At 33.2% G+C, this 16,975-nt stretch overlaps 1 protein-coding gene across 1 annotated transcript in view; it reads right to left on the bottom strand.

Moving 5' to 3' along the window:
* Bsg (immunoglobulin domain-containing protein Bsg) overlaps positions 1–16,975 on the bottom strand; it is a 78,782-nt gene that overhangs the window by 14,146 nt on the left and 47,661 nt on the right. The window contains exons 3-6 of the mRNA XM_023166212.2: positions 16,217–16,395; positions 3,982–4,086; positions 3,043–3,237; positions 2,662–2,797 (exon numbers count right to left, since the gene is read on the bottom strand). Coding sequence (XP_023021980.1) covers positions 2,662–2,797; positions 3,043–3,237; positions 3,982–4,086; positions 16,217–16,395 — 615 coding nt within the window. The remainder of the gene's footprint in view (positions 1–2,661; positions 2,798–3,042; positions 3,238–3,981; positions 4,087–16,216; positions 16,396–16,975) is intronic.

Here is a 16,975-nt window from a genome sequence, read left to right as displayed (position 1 = left end):
ACAAGGTGCTTTATGCAAATACTGTGTATTATTTGCCAGACATTGCGTAGGAAAAGGCTCTCATCAGCAATTGAAATCCTTAGTTACTAAACCACTCACTAAATGGAAAGATGCTATACATGATTTCAAGCAACACAGTGAAAGCCAGTATCACAAATCTTCTGTATTATTGGCTGATAATTTTATGAAGGTGTATAATAAACCTCAACCAAATATAATGAGTCAGATTGATAGCGGATATTTAGCGCAATTAGCCGGAAACGGCTCATTCCGATTATTGAAACAATTAAATCATGTGGACATCAGGAATTGGCTTTGAGAGGTACGTGCGACTAAGGTCCTTTCCCGAAACACAATGGAAAAACCTTATGGCAATGTGCGAGACCCGTTGGATTGAAAATCATAATGAGTTGTTACGATTCAAGGAAATCTATAAAGTTATTGTTGGATACACCAGACGGCTTAAGCACTGACATGGATTGTGAAACATCGTTAAAGGCTAATTCTTTTCTGAGATCAGTCATTTCAAGTGATTTTGTTATAAGCTTATGTTGCTAAGGAATGTTGCTCCCATACACACTGACACTATGCAAAATACTTCTATCTCCCATTTGCGATTTGGCAGCAGCTTTACAACATGTCGATTTAATCATGAAGACTATTGAAGATATTAGCCAAAATATTGATTCAAAATCTGCTAAACTTTTCCAGAATGCACAGAATTTGCTCTGTACTGTAAACGAAGAAATTAAAATTCCGCGAATAACGTCACGCCAAGAGCATAGGGCAAACTACAACACAAAAGATCCTGAAACTTATTTTAGAATTACTATAATGATTTCATTTTTGGATGATTCCATTGATCAGCTTCAGTCGAGATTCCAAAATCATAAAACCACATTATTATCTCTCAACTTTTTAATTCCTTGTGTGTTGCAAAGAACAAATCAATAATGAATATCAAGAATATTCCTTGGAGTTCTATAATGAATATTTAGAATGAAACTTTGCTGAATTAGACATGTGGCGGATAAAATGGGTGGAAGAATCTGAACTAGATCGACCAACAAAGGAGAATGCAACCAGTCCTTATTTCCAAACATTCACAAACTTTTGAAGATTTTAGTGATACTGCCTGCTTTCACATGTACCCCTGAGAGGACTTTCTCTTCCCTGAAACGACTCAAAACTTATTTAGGAAACTCCACAAGCCAGGAACGACTAAATGGTTTGGCGTTAATGTTAATCCACCGTAGAATTGACATCGAAACCGAGGAGGTAATTGATTTGTTCGCTGCAAAGAAAGCTAGAAAACTAAATTTGATTTTGTAAAAAATGTTAATATTTCTGTAATGGTTTTCCAATAAATATATATGATCATGTAACACCATTTTCTTTCTTTCGTTTATTTTTATATTTCATGTTTTTCTACTGTTCCACCAAATCAAACCCCCCGAAATTATTTTCTAGCTACGGCCTTGCAGGGATCTGTAAAAATTATGAATAATAGAGGTACAGCCCCGTGAGTCGGAACTTTTTTAGCAATTTTGATGATCATTTTTGATCTATTTTTAAAATTCGAAAATTTAGAATATTTTTCGAGATATTAAAAAAATTAAACCTCAATTTTTTTTTTACTAACTTGTTTATAACTTTTGTAATTTTTTTCATCGCCTTTTAGAACTTTTCCTTAAACTTTCTACATGACAATACGAATCGAATGACACCTTGATCGTAATTTTCGGAGACTATATAACAATTTTAGAAGAAAATGGTACATGTGAACTGGACTATAAATTTATGTGCTCAACAAAGCTGACACGACTATCAAATACAATTCCTAAACTCTGATGGAACTCTCACAAGAGTCAGGATTTAATCATCAATTTTTTATTCATACAGTATTGATTGGGATTTTCTCGAATAAGTTTATTCGCATTGAGTAGTAATTTGTGGCTAATGTACCAGTTCTGCAGACTGTCATTTCCCTTTGCAACATGCCACAGTCGATTTAAAAAAAATCAAATCATTGGCGAAAAACAGTTGAAGGAAGTCATTTCCTTTTGCAACATGCCACAGTCGATTAAAAAAAATTAAATCATTGGCGAAAAACAGTTGAAGGAAGTAATTGACCTTTACACTTCCAGAAAAAAATGATAAAATTAATATTACCTATTAATTTTATAGGTTCATTGTGCAAAGGTCCATTATATCACTCAAATCGGCAATGAAAAGAAGAAACAATAACGGTCCTAAAATTGTACCCTGACTGTGAAACATACTTATGAGATGTAAAAATCATTATACTGTCTGATACTGAAATAATGAAACCAAGTTGATCAAATATTTTCTGGAGCATTCAATCAAAGATTACGTTGCAAAAAAGGTTCAAATTGAATTATTCATGTCTTGCAATCTTCTAATCTGTGAGTATTATCAGACAAGACATACTGAGAAATAGATAATTCGATTCAGATGCAAGAGTTTATTTCAAAATGAAGTTAATTTGTTCATGTTGAATGATCATTTTTGGAATGATTTTTATTCCAAAATAATACAATTTTGTTTTTACTTATAACCAAACTACAAGAACATTTCATAGTTGTGTTCTCATAAACCACATATATAATAGTTTATTGAAAAATGATTGGAAGAACTTACTGATCTGGACTTTGGTCTGTGTCACTCTCTTCAAGTTCTGTCTTGTTACGTTTCTTCTCATAAATTACGATAATGGCACAAAGAATGATGACTTCAGCACATATACCAAGGAAAGGCCACAAAGCAGCATATTTATCTAAAAAAAAAAATGTGTAAAAATGAAGTCTAGTCAAATAAAGAAAGATGATTTGATAAAAAAAGATAACACATTCAACATGTATAAAAAACATTCAAACATAATTTGGCGATTATAAATAGCAGAACAGTTAATAGAGTATCAAAATATAAATCCAAATATTCAACAAATTAATGAACCCTTTTACATTTATAATATTCAAAGTGCTTATGTCATATGCCTTACGTCATTTTACTAATACTAACCTTTTACTCTAACCAAACAATCAGACTTGGAAGTTTCATTTAATGCACGATCCTCTCCTATGCACGAAACAAGCCCTCTATCTTCTTTTGTTACATTTAAAAGAATGAAAACTCCATTTTTGACCAGCTTGCCATCATCTTCCTTGTAATCTTCAATTATGACACGATCCCTAGATTCTGCATATGTTTCATTGTCTAGTGAAAAAAAAAACACGAATGAATTATCTTTCATACATAAAAAAATATAAATATACTGAAAATATTTCGTAAGATTTTTATATAAATGATGTATAAAACCCCAATACATTTCTTCAGCTATTGAATGGCAAGAGACATGTAATAGTTTTGTAAACTGTATAATATGTGATCATTTCGCAATGTAATTGTGAAATTGTAGTTGTAAAAAAGAAAATTCCAACATATTTTTCACCTTATGTAAAAGAAGTTATTTACAGATTTACATCTGTATAAAAAAATGTTCAATAAAGAGGAAATTATTTCACATACTTCATCAATAACTGCACAATTTCTAAAAAAAGAATATAAAAGAAATGCAAATAGAAAAATAAAGATGCAAAATTTGACAATTCTGCTATGACAATATCAAAGTTTAGTTGAAAAAATTGAAATATTAGTAAATTCGATATTTGTGCATTCAATTTTATTGAAAATGAGCATTTGAAACCTCGGCCTGTTTTCCGCTGTTCAAAAATTTTTTCGTTACAAGTTACTTGTAAACCACCAGGAAAAAAAAATGAAAAGTGAACAAAGCTGGTATTTCATTTCAAAAGCAGCTATTTTAGATAGGGTGTACAGATAAAACATTTTTATTACATTTTCGATAATACCAAAACTTTCTTGAAACATTAAGTACCTTAATGTATCAATCCCTCCCTTGAAGAACAATTCACTTCATTATTATGATTATTTTGAACTTACCAAATACCCAGGAGAGAGATGGATTTCCAGCAATTTTACATTCTATTCTTAACCGTTCTTCTTCAACTACGTTGATATCTGAAGGAACTTTCACTGCAATGCTTCCTAAAAACAAAATATACAGTTGTCAATATAGAATAAATGAAATAAATTCATTGATCATAAATAAAAGTAATTTTACTTCAAAAAAATGCTGTAAGGGTATAGTAATAAATCCTACCCACTGCAGTAGATATCTTAGGAATTATCATGGAAAAAAGGAGTAAAAATGTTTTAATCATTTCAAAGATGTGAAAAAACTGTCAACTCTTTCACTGACGTAAAAAAATACCGTCAATGTCAGCTACTGATATAATCAACTAGGACGATAAGAACAACATGACTTAAATATCACTAAAATGGCGCATGGCTGGCAACCTTAATAAACCCTAGTTTTTTGACAGGTGCAAGAAATGAATTTGTTAAAAAAACTTCATTATTCCTATCAAACAAAACTTCCCTTTCGATTTAAAAAAGATGATGACACTATTGTCTTTCTTGTCAAAAAGAACTGAAAATGACGCCTTTCACGTAAATTTTAACGGATCTTGATATCTTGTCCAGTATATAAAAAAATACCTTCACTACCTTTGAACACATTTGGCCTGCCAGACGTATACTTTATACACGATATATGCTTTTTTCTATGTATTTGAAACCATTCGGCAACAACGAAAACTATAGAAAAAGAGTTATGGCAAATCAATGCAAAAAACATAAGCCTAAATCGGACATTCAAATTTACAGTTTTTATTTCCAAGATCTCAAGGCAGACCGAACACATGGACAATTTGTTTAGTCAGATGACACCGAGATATTAAATTCGACTCCACTTGGAATTGAGAATATTTTTCACAACAAATCCAATATTTTTTTAAACATACGAGTATAAAATTTTACAAAACTTAGTAAGGTTCAGGAAATACAACACGCAAACTTAAAATGAACGATTTTTACTTTACTCCAAATCTAATCCAAATTACAACATCAGAACCTGCTTCAGATCCGGTGACACTATCCGTAGCAGCCTCACGAAAACCAGGCCACCAAACGCGGACTGCATTTACCGGATACCCTGTGAGTGCGGAAAATCCTATATTGGTGAAACTAAGAGGCCATTGAATGTTCGCATTGCCGAGCACAAGGAACACACACAGCGAGGGGAAACCAGCAAATCAGGAATAGCAGACCATGTTTGGACCCATCAACACAACATCGAGTGGTCCCAAGCCGAGATCTTGCACAGAGAGGAACATTGGTTAAGGAGAAAATTCAAGGAAGCCGCATACATGTTGTCCAACAACGTATTCAGCCAAGCCAGCGTAGAAATACGCAACATATGGAAACCCATCATCAAGCGAAAAATGACCAACTCCCGCCAAACGGTCATCTCCCACGGAACCAGTGAAGCGGAAAATGGAAAGCGGGGATAAGTGAAAGTACTCGAACGACCTATAAATAGTCATCTCTGGGAGGAATCAGTCCAGTCATCACCCGGAGATGATTGTAGATACTAACAATCGAAACGTCGTGAACTAACGTGATTTGGAATCTCTCCACTTTTAATTTTTATTTTCTTTTTTCATTTCTTTATTTTTATTTTTTCAATTGTTCTATATTTACTTTTTTCACTTATTTCACTATTATTTCATTTCAGGTTTATTTTGCTTAATATAATTGTAATTTTCAGCTATTCATTTTGAATTCTTCTTCTTTAGTTGTTTCACGGATTTCAAATCATTTCATACAGTAGACAATGGAAGTTTGAACTATAATAGTGAAATTTACTCCAAATCTACTTTATAAGTATTTGTATAAAAAAAAAGAAAAACACTGTTTCGATTCAAAACTTTTCAATAATTTGTTGCCATCGCGAAATATTCAATAAAAAATAAATGATTGCCTAAATTGAAAGAGAACAGTTATATTTTAATGATAAGGACACTAGGAATCTTTGGTTTTTTTTCCGGACATATTTTGGAAGAAATTGATAAACGTGAAGAAATGCATTTATTTCCTTTTTTTCTATCAGTTGCAAAAGCGTATTCAAAACAACTGTAGGGACTTTTATTAAACGCTTCCTATCTTTAAATTCAAAAATAAAACAAAGTGTGTGTTAGATATCATCGAAACTTTTTATTCGTTTGAAAGACCCGGAACTGATTGGTTTCTTGTCATCTGAGGACAATTTTATTCAAAAGTGTATTCCATAAAATGGTTTTGAAGCTAACATATCAGATGTTGTTTGTTCCATATCATTGTAGAAAACTGAAATTTTATGATAAATTACAGAAATGAAAGTGACAATGTATTTTTTACATATACCGAAAACCAGAAAGTAGTAGACCACCGTTAATGAGTATTACAAAATATCATATTACAGCAAAATTGAACAAAATAAAAGTACCAGAACCGGAAATATGGGGACTTTCATTGAGCGCTTCCTATCGTTTAAATTTAAATAAAACAAAATGTATGTGAGATATTGAAATTTTTTATTCGTTTGGAAGACCTATGTACTATGTGTGGAATATAACCCGCTACGGCTCCTCGGGGTGGAGCGCATCCGAATTTGACCGATGACATGGGTTATGTTGGCTTTGGGACTGCTGTGGTTTGTGGCTTATTTGCATACATCTGCGACTTGAGAAAATCCCACAGAAAAAAGTCTAACGATCTCGGTGGCCAATAAACGATTGAGGTTATATCTCATTCTAATCAATGGTAATTAACTATGAAAAATTTACTATTCATTTCATGTTTAGAGCATACATATGAATATTTATTTATTTTTTGCACTGTTAAATCCACTCTCCTCAAAGCATGTATCCATTTCTTACATCTAACCTCAACCATCATCTAACCAAATGGTATAAAAAACATGTTTTCTTACGGATATCGATTATCCGACGTACAATTCGCAAAACAGCAATGCTTTGTTGGCATTATACTAGCACAAAATAATTTTTTATATCAGATTTATATTTTCAAATAATAAATTAATACGTAAATAACACTGTTTTACATGTGAATAGTTTATGTTTGTCCCTACTACTAATGCTGCCTATCGTGGACGTTCGCTGTACTATTCTCAGGAAAAAGGCTCATTAGGGCAAAACAAGTTGGTAATCATCGCCCTATACTGCTCGCCGTTGACACTGGCCTTGCCAACGCCAACTGCCCAAAATCCACACCAAACAGTGATTTTTTCGGGATGCATTGGACGCTATTGGATCTTATGTGGATTGGTATTGTCCTAAATTCGACAATTTGGTTTGTTCACGTACCCATTCATCCAGAAATGGCTCTCATAGCTGAAGATGATTTTTCGATGAAAATTAGGGTCAGTTGCCAACTGCTACAGGACTCATTCAGCGAACACACGTCGTTTTCTATGGTCGCTTACCTTCAGTTTCTGGGTCAGTTGAATTTTGTTCAGGTGCAGCCCAAGTCACGACGCAATATTCGCCAAGTTGTGGTCTGTGAAAGGCCGAGTTCTAGTGAGCAATGCGTAATCGACTGCCTCCGATTCTCCGGCACACTTTCACAGACAACGGCGATGTTTTTGGCAGATCTGGCGTTTTGTCGACTTACGGATGTTGATCGATCGTTTACTTAACCAACCACCACATTGCGAATAGTCCCCTCGGTAGGACGATTATTGCGACCGTAAAATGGGCGAAGCGCACGGACGTTGCCCGAACAGAACACCCATTTTGATAAAACAACTTTATTATCTGCACGTGTTGTTGGATGCTTTATCCGTACATGCTGATTTGGCAAAAAATATTATATAATTGACAGCTAATTTGACAGATATCGCTTCAACAAAGTGGCCGTTATCAATTATCAAAGTTCTGAAGTCCCTGTTGGAAAACCCTATACTTTCAAACATATGAACACTAAATTACATGGAAATCACTTTTTCCTAATCAGTTTGTACTGCAGATATTCGTTATGGAATTGAAACAACTATTATTCACAGGAATGCTACACAACGTCATTTATGGCTAAATTTTGCAAATATTAACATAATTTCGTTATACATACAAGGTGTTCGTGAGTTAGTCATTGAAATTAGTATTTTTTTCAAAATACAGAATACAATATTCTGCTTCAAGATTGTAAACCACAGGTTGAGAAAATGAATGTGAAAACAGAAACTACATTACAGAGTACCATTCATTATTGAAATTACAGGATGGTTCCACTAATATCCTACACAGACTATCTCCCAGTAAAAGTATACAGCAGCCTACCTAGATAATGGACATTAAATTGTGACAAAGACTAAAAACTAAAGTAAAAATGTTCATTGATTAGTCAGACCTTCTGTGGTATTCTTTGATTTCGTGCTCCTCAATAAGGATACTTGTTCAAATTGATATCATAATTTTTTAGAAAAAATATTTTTTTTGGGTTCAGATTCCTTTATGTTGAATTGAGATAAGAGTTTTAGTTTCTACAAAAACGTGAAAGCTACTACTCAAATTTTTCTCTGGTAAGATAAATTTTACTGATAATGTTCTTATTTTTAATATAAGGTCGTAAAAAACACTCGCCTACGTATTTTTTGTAATCTATCTTCAATCACAATTATGTCAACATTTTTATGGCATCTTTTATTATTGACGCAATATATTTTTCGAGTATCTATCTGTAATACGAGTAGACATAGGTAATTGTATAAATAGTACGTCAATAGCACTCATATGTTCATCGACAGCTTAGCAACCAAAAACCTGATGTTATTGTTTATGCGTCATTACAAGGAATACCGTATGTTATCGTTTTTAATAGTTTCAACCGACAAACATTTCAAAACATAGGATTTTGGCGTTTGTGAAAAAAATATTGTAATATTGGATATTATAATTGAGAAATTCAAAGATTGAAATATTACTTAATAAAATAAAAAAAATATGCTTTTTTTGTATTGGCAACACAACACATAAATTGAATAATAATAATCAGAATGAAAGTTAGTAGCCAGGATTTGGATTGTTGGATATATACATTATCAGGGTGTATTTATTTCAGAGAAAACAATGAAAAGTAAATAATGATTTGAAATCCAAAAACAATATTTTAAATAATAATAATAACTTCTCAAAAAGAATAACTCCTCAGAATCAGAATATGCTTTATTGCCATAAGAATCAATTCTTGTTGACAAAGTCTCTACATAAAAATAAAATATAATATTGTAAATACATAAGCAACAATTATAATTGTGTTGCGAAATAATATTTATGATGAGGCAATAATAAGACAATTAATGGACCAAAATGACCAATACTATAATTCAATTAAACTCAAATAGAATAGATGGTATAATAATAACAAATATATTTTCCCTCCAACCCTCTTTCTATTACAGTATATTTTATTAGATTTTTATGTAGGAAAATGAATTCTACCTCATAGAAAACACAAAAGGACAATCATTATTTATTTTTCAAAATATGCTCGCACAATCTGTTTAGAATCTGTTTTTCCGTTAACCAGCTGTCGCACCCCTACGAATGACAACCCTCAGAAGTCGAAACTTGTGCGAGCTAAGGATTAACGAGGTCTTACCTTTTAACGTGTGATTCCTAACACGGAATATCTATACATATAAATATTTGAAGATCCAACTTCCTATTTCTATTTTCTTATCTTATCAGACATGTTTTTCTGAGGATAGCAGTAGCTACAATCATTAGCCCTATGGCGTACAGGGTATCTTTTGTTCATTAAGTGAGCAACTCAAACTTAAATATTTACAATAATGAAACATTTGGAATAGTTGCATTCTACATTTGAAACAACAGAAACATTCAATAGTTGGACGACAAACTATTGTGCAGAACATATAAAATATATTTTAGTATGACCAATTGACTGTACTGAATGCTGTGGATTATATTTTCTAATTGAACGTGCTGCATTTTCGTCAGTCATTGAATGAGTTCATTGTTCTCATTATTGCCATATAGGGTTTTCATAGTTTATGGGTATTATAAGATATAATGTCTACTTAATACCAATATATAATCGTTTTTAGCAGTTTATAACTCTGGATCAACAAATGATTGAAATTTGACTTTAGCGCCAAATGAAAATTCATTACAAACATTTTGCTAATGCTCCTTATTTCAAAGAGATTCCGTCCAAATTCGCATTCATCATTATATTAGAATCGCATTCTTCTACAGAAAGCTTCAAAGTGAACAACATATTCAAGTATTCGATCTGTGGTATGGATAATTCTAAATACCGAATACCCAAACAACAATGAAGTGAGAGATTACTGGGTTCTAGTGGGTTCTATGCCCTGAATAAGCTAAGTGAATGAATGCTTTGAGTTTTTTTTGCTGCTTGTCATTTAAGTAAAGCAAGAGTGTTATAAACATGATTTGTCAGGCTATGAGTATGATTTTTTAGACTGAACTAATATCTGTTTGTCGTGTCAGGCAAGAGTACTCCTGAATGTCGAAATGATATATGACTCTGCAAGTCTGCATCCACTCAGTGACATTAACGAAACCTTCGCGATACCGGGCGCTTTTTCATCATAGAAAACGTTATCACGTAACGCGTGTCTCAGGACCACGAAGTAATCAAAGATTCCGACCCTGTGTTATAGAAGAGATGTACGTCGATAAAATTTCATCAAAGGATTACAAGTTCTTCAAAGTAACATTGGATTGGAAGCTTCTTAGTTTTTCATCAATTGGTCATGTAAACAAAGCTAGGAGGCTAGATTGTGCAGCCAGGAAGTGAGTTATCGCATCCTCGAGAGCACGATATCTTCTGAATCTACCTTGCACAAAACTCTTGAGCAACAGAAGGAAAATCTCCATCAGAAGAGGAAACACTAGTAAATGTTCAAGCTCAATCGATGATTCACCAAAACCAGATGCGAGAATAACCCTGCACTGCTGAATATATTGTGTACTGAACTCAAATGATGGAATATAGAAATGTATACCGGTATCGAATGGTTTATCAGTGGATTTTGGGGAATAAAAAGAGGATATTGAAACAGCGTATTATTGTTTTCCTGCCTTCCGAATATTGGACAACACATATTGTATCGTCAGGTTGCTACGGTCATTGGTTTTAAAATCTTGTGCCATGAACATCCGACAAGTTCAATATTCACTAATTAACTGGAAACTATTCAGTATGTCATTAGGACTGCCTAAGATAATTTTCCAGAAGATGCACTTTCAGACCTGGATGACCACAGGTAACTTGAGAGGATCAGGGGAGGATCTCATGGTTGAGTAAGTAACTTGCAGAAATGGAAGAGCGTTTTTCTGAAATGCATCACTGGAGACCTATTTTCCAAGTCACACATGTGTGTTGTCTACGCGATGAAGGTAAATGTGATCCCAAATAGATTTAGAAAACTGTACCATGGTCTGACAACCTTGGAGTGTTCTTCATAGGAAAATTCAGGCCCTGTAGCAGAGCACATACTCTGTACCTACCCCGCCGTGACTGGGTTAGGTGTTCACCAAAGGAAGTAATCGGTTTCGTTAAGAAGTTGGATTCACTTTGTCCAGTTTGAATAAGTGAGAGCCCAGCAATGAAAGTCAGATGGTGACGGGTATTGGCTAATTTTTCCTATTAATCACAACACAACAAAGTTTTTGTTTCGGGGTTGAAATTAGATGATTTTAATGTATTTCCACGTGTTAAAACCGAAAGTGACCATAAAAATTATATATTAGCTCTTGTTTTTAAGATATAGTATCATTATATTATATATATGTATATTGAGTTTTCAACAAAATATTTCATCACCAACAGTTGGTACACATGTTTGTTTCCATAACACCCCTCTCATCAGCTGTTCTTAAGTAGTAAACATAACCTATGTGAGTTTGTCAATTGTACCCACGTGGTTGCTATTGAAATTATCGTGTGAAGTTGATTTTTGAATTAATTCAAGTGCTGATCTGAAATGCCTCGAAAGTGTGTGAATTCTGTCGATAGCTTTTGCTATATATGTGGTGAAATAACATTTAAGGCTCAGAAACGTAAAATGACACCTATCGTTAAGACAGTTTATGAACATTATTTTGGTGTGAAAGTTGGGGACCAAGATAAATCATGGGCTCCTCATATATGTTGTAATTCTTGTTCTGTCATATTGCGAGAGTGGCTGAAAAATAAAAACCGGGCAATGGCTTTTGCAGTACCTATGGTTTGGCGTGAGCCTACCAATCATACAGACGACTGTTATTTCTGCTTAACTCCTCCCATTAAGTAAGGTTCATCTATGAAGAAAAGAGGAACGGTTAAATACCCTAATCTCCCATCTGCTCTTCGGCCTGTACCACACTCAGACAATTTGCCAGTCCCTTCTCCACCCCAAAATTATGAAATTTTAGAGGAAGGTGATGAAGACTGTTTAGAAGGAGCAACCCATCCTTCTACATCCTATGACCCTGATTTTGAGGTAAGCGATAGGTCTAGTGATCCGCACAGAATTAGTCAAGCAGAGTTGAGTGACCTTATAAGAGATCTTCGCTTGTCTAAGGAAAAGGCTGAGCTGTTAGGGTCAAGACTACAACAGTGGAATCTTCTAAAACATGATGTGAAAATATCTCAGTACAGACAGCGTCAAAAAGATTTGCTTCCTTTTTTTGAGAAAAAAGAAAACCTCGTAGTTTGTTCTGATGTTGATGGTTTGATGGACTGCTTGAATTTGGAGCACACTCCATCTGAATGGAGGCTGTTTATAGACTCTTCAAAACTAAGCTTAAAAGCTGTACTTCTGCATAATGGAAATCAGCTACCCTCTATTCCTATAGGTCATGCAGTTCACATGAAGGAAACGTATATAAATATGAAAACACTTCTCCAATCAATCAAATATGAACAACACAAGTGGCACATCTGTGGTGATCTGAAAGTCATTGCTATACTCCTAGGAATGCAATTAGGGTTCACCAAGTACTGTTGTTTTTTGTGTCTGTGGGACAGTCGGGATAGAAAATCTCACTATAAAAAAATGAACTGGCCTACACGAGACCTAAACCCTAATGAGAAAAATGTAGTTTACGAGCCTCTTGTAGATCCTAAGGATGTTCTCCTTCCCCCATTACATATTAAGTTGGGACTAATGAAAAACTTTGTGAAGGCCATGGACCAGGAAGGACAAGCTTTTAAGTACTTGAGAGCAAAGTTTCCCAGGTTGAGTGATGCTAAAGTCAAGGAAGGCATCTTTATTGGGCCTCAAATCCGTGAAATCGTAAATGATCCTGCTTTTGACATGATTTTAACAGGAAATGAAAAAAGAGCCTGGGAAGCCTTTAAGGGGGTTGTACATGGGTTTTTAGGTAACAAAAGAGATGATAACTTCACAGCATTGGTTAAAGAGCTTCTTCAAGCTTACCACCAACTTGGATGCAACATGTCCTTAAAAATTCATTTTCTTCACTCTCATCTTAATTTCTTCCCACAAAACTGTGGAGCTGTGAGTGACGAACATGGAGAAAGATTCCATCAAGACATTGCCTTAATGGAACAGAGATATCAGGGCCGTTGGAATGAAGCAATGCTTGCAGACTACTGCTGGTCTGTGTGTAGGGATGCTCCAGAAGTGTTTTATAAAAGACAAGCTAAACGACAGCGATCTTACAATGAATCGGATGGACTTAATTGAAATTTGGTGGTACAAACTTCTTTTATTTGTCAAAACACTAAGAATAATGTTTTTTTTTTATTAATTTTGTACTTAAAATATTCTAAAAGAAACATAACAATATTGTTTTATGTACTTTCACTTTTCACGTATAGTATAACTACTCTTTAAGATTAAGTACTGTGTATCTCAAAAACCAGAGCTAATAAAAATTTTTCATTGTTATTTTCGTTTTTATCACCCCAAAATTAGTAGAAATTGACTAATTTAGTGTAGGAAACATTCAAAAAATATTTTTTTGTTGTGTTGGATGGCCTGCTTACTTATAAGTGAGCAGGCCATCCGAATTCGGAGCAGAAGCAGTACAATATGCATCAAGAGATTAAGATTAAGAAAAACCTGAATGTGAAGATTATTCTCCGAGTATTTAATTATGAATAATATGTGTGATTGATGACTTGTTTACTTTATGGTAATTTATGACCATTTAAATGAAATGAATAAAAACACTTTTGTCTAAATACCACTGGTACGACCGGTTTCGGGTTTGAACCCATTATCATGATAAAATTCACCAGTGGTATTTAAACAAAAGTGTTTTATTCATTTCATTTAAGTGAAATTATGAATACACTGAGCAGTTACTTGATGAAAATTAAAAACACTATCCATGATAATAATTATACAATTTTCACAATACATTTCAGTTAGGACGTGATTCGCTACATGACAGCAATCACCAGTCTAACTGATGAAGCTACCGTTTAGCGAAAACTGTCTTAAATCAAATTTATTGTGAAAGTTGCATAAGTTATTATCAGGAGTATTAGATGTCAATATGAAATTTCACTTGATTGTAATTAGGCATATCACATTTTCAAAATCATTCTAATATCTAATATAATAAAATACCAATCAACGTTACTGGTCCCACTAGACACGTAAGGTATATACATTTCTGGAGCACTTTTAAATAGTGGTATATGTAAAATTTTGTTTAGGCGGGAAGTCCAAACATAAACTTTATATCAACAGTGTGTATCAACAGATATTCATTCCAATAGAAGTTTGAGATTAAGGAGCGAAGTTATCAACAAATATTTTATATAAAAGTTTTATATATCAAAATCAATTCAATGAAAAGGGTGGTGATAATTCAGATTAAAGTTAATTGAATGGAATGAGATATATTGCTTTCCATATTCGGATTCCATCAGAACAGTACTTTTATAAAATATAGGAGTGCAGGGGTATATACCGCGCGGTTCAGAAGTTATGACAAAAATAACGTCTGAATTTGATTTATTCAACCGTCCCCATTAAAAAAAACTCATTTGAAGAGTCTGTTTTGCCATGAAAAATTTTTTCAAATATTGTTTTTCGTTATCGAATAATAATTTGATGACAACAATCTTATTTTATTAGCGAGTGAATCAAAAACTATTTTGTCCATATTTTATTGTAGATGTGAAAATGTCGTTTTGAAAATGTAGGTACATATGTATGAATACCCAGTGGTTCGAAAGTTATAAAAAACAGATTTGAAAAACATAGTATCATCAACATTGAACTTCTCCAGAATTTAGAGCGCCTTAAGGCTTTTCCTGTATTGTTTGTATTTTGTCCATAAACAAAACTTTTCCAGTAAAAACTTAGAGAAATTCCAAAGTGAAATGAATTAAAAAGATAGATCTTCAGATGATGAACCCTTTTGGGAATATGAAAATAAAATAAAATTATGTAATAAAAATTTGTTCAAAAATAACGTAAAAATTGTTAATGATTATGTCATGATTATAAAAACCCTCATAGGGGATTCATTTATGAGGTTTATAATACATAATACGAAAATAAGAATGTGGAATCTATTTTCCTTAAAAAATGTGAAAAAGACTGTTTTCAAAATCCCCCACTATTTCATTCTCAATCTATTCTGAGAAGAATAACTTTGTCTATAAAATGGTGTTCGAAATTTGTTTTGTGTTGGTAAAATCAATCGAATCGCTAGATATTTACTCACGCAACTACATATTTTCAAAAAAAGTTTTTTACCGGGAAATCAAATATAACTACTGACAAAGAAAAAACATTTTAAAAATATCTTCTTTGAAATTGGAGACGGTTGTATGCATCACATTTTTGACGTTATTTTTGACATAATTTCTGAACCGTTCGGTTATATTTTTTTAAATACTTTCCTGACGGAAGTTGAATATGAAAATCTGGATACATCATTCCATTTAAAAAATATAATTTTGATATGCAACGCTTCCTCTGGGTATTCGAATAGTATTTCAAAAAAGCCCAATGCGATGATATTTGAAACTTTTATACGAAACATTTTTTGATAACTTCACCTCTTCGTCTCAAACTCCTGATGAAAGCACGAATTTACACACACTGTATGTATATAATATTGAAAATGTGCTTCAATGTGTCTTTTTTGAGAGCCTAGGTAACATGAGCCATTCCCTTTTATAAATCACTATTCTGACTACTATATAACTTAACGTTATTACGGATTTGTAAAAAATTGGAATATGGAAAACTCACTTGCAGCTCGAATTTTACCACTGGCTGTTTCGACACCGTTTTTATCTAAGACGATACAAGTATAGTTGGCAATGTCATTGTCAGTGGCCTCATTCACAGTTAGCGTATGCACATGCTTAGACGCATCCCATTTCGATGTTATCCTGTCGTTCGTCGTTACCTCTTTGCCATCTTTCTTCCTGAAAAAAAAAAATTCAAATATTTCAATTATCGAAGAAAATTTCAAATATACGGCCATATATTACGCCCCGTATATTCGTGATGAACAATTAACTCTTATTAACTTAATTGACGAGGCATTGAAATAAACGTTAATCATACACATCAGAAAATGGTGGATAAACAGGAAACTAACATTGCTGTTATTCCAGGGATAATAGAAGTTAAACCACATTTTTCACTTTTGGTACATCAAATTCAACGAAATAACAAAATTTTAATAAACTTTTGATGCCTGTGGTTGAAAAAGTATATACCGTGAATGAAAATAAACTAAAAAACGGATAGCGGATCATGATCCTCAATAGTACGCATTTTGGTTAAGATTTGTGTTATCTTCCCTTGGACAATTTTCAGGTCCATTTCCCGAATTTTTCTAAAAAGGCGCGTCCACAATATTTGTTTATAAGTTTCCATTCGTCATCAGTAGCTGATAATTTCATCATAGGGACGTTATAAACTTGCTTTTATAGTCCCACCAAGCCATCATCGCAAGGTCTTTTGCGTGTGTATTGTAGCAAAATATTCAAATCTTCAAGT

This window comes from Leptinotarsa decemlineata, unplaced genomic scaffold (genome assembly GCF_025532065.1).
Source record: "Leptinotarsa decemlineata unplaced genomic scaffold, Ldec_3_MD MMD2_tig00003798_RagTag_RagTag, whole genome shotgun sequence".
Taxonomy (NCBI): Eukaryota; Metazoa; Arthropoda; class Insecta; order Coleoptera; family Chrysomelidae; genus Leptinotarsa; species Leptinotarsa decemlineata.
Note: the sequence above shows the minus strand (reverse complement) of the source record. Positions and strands in the feature narration are given on the sequence as shown.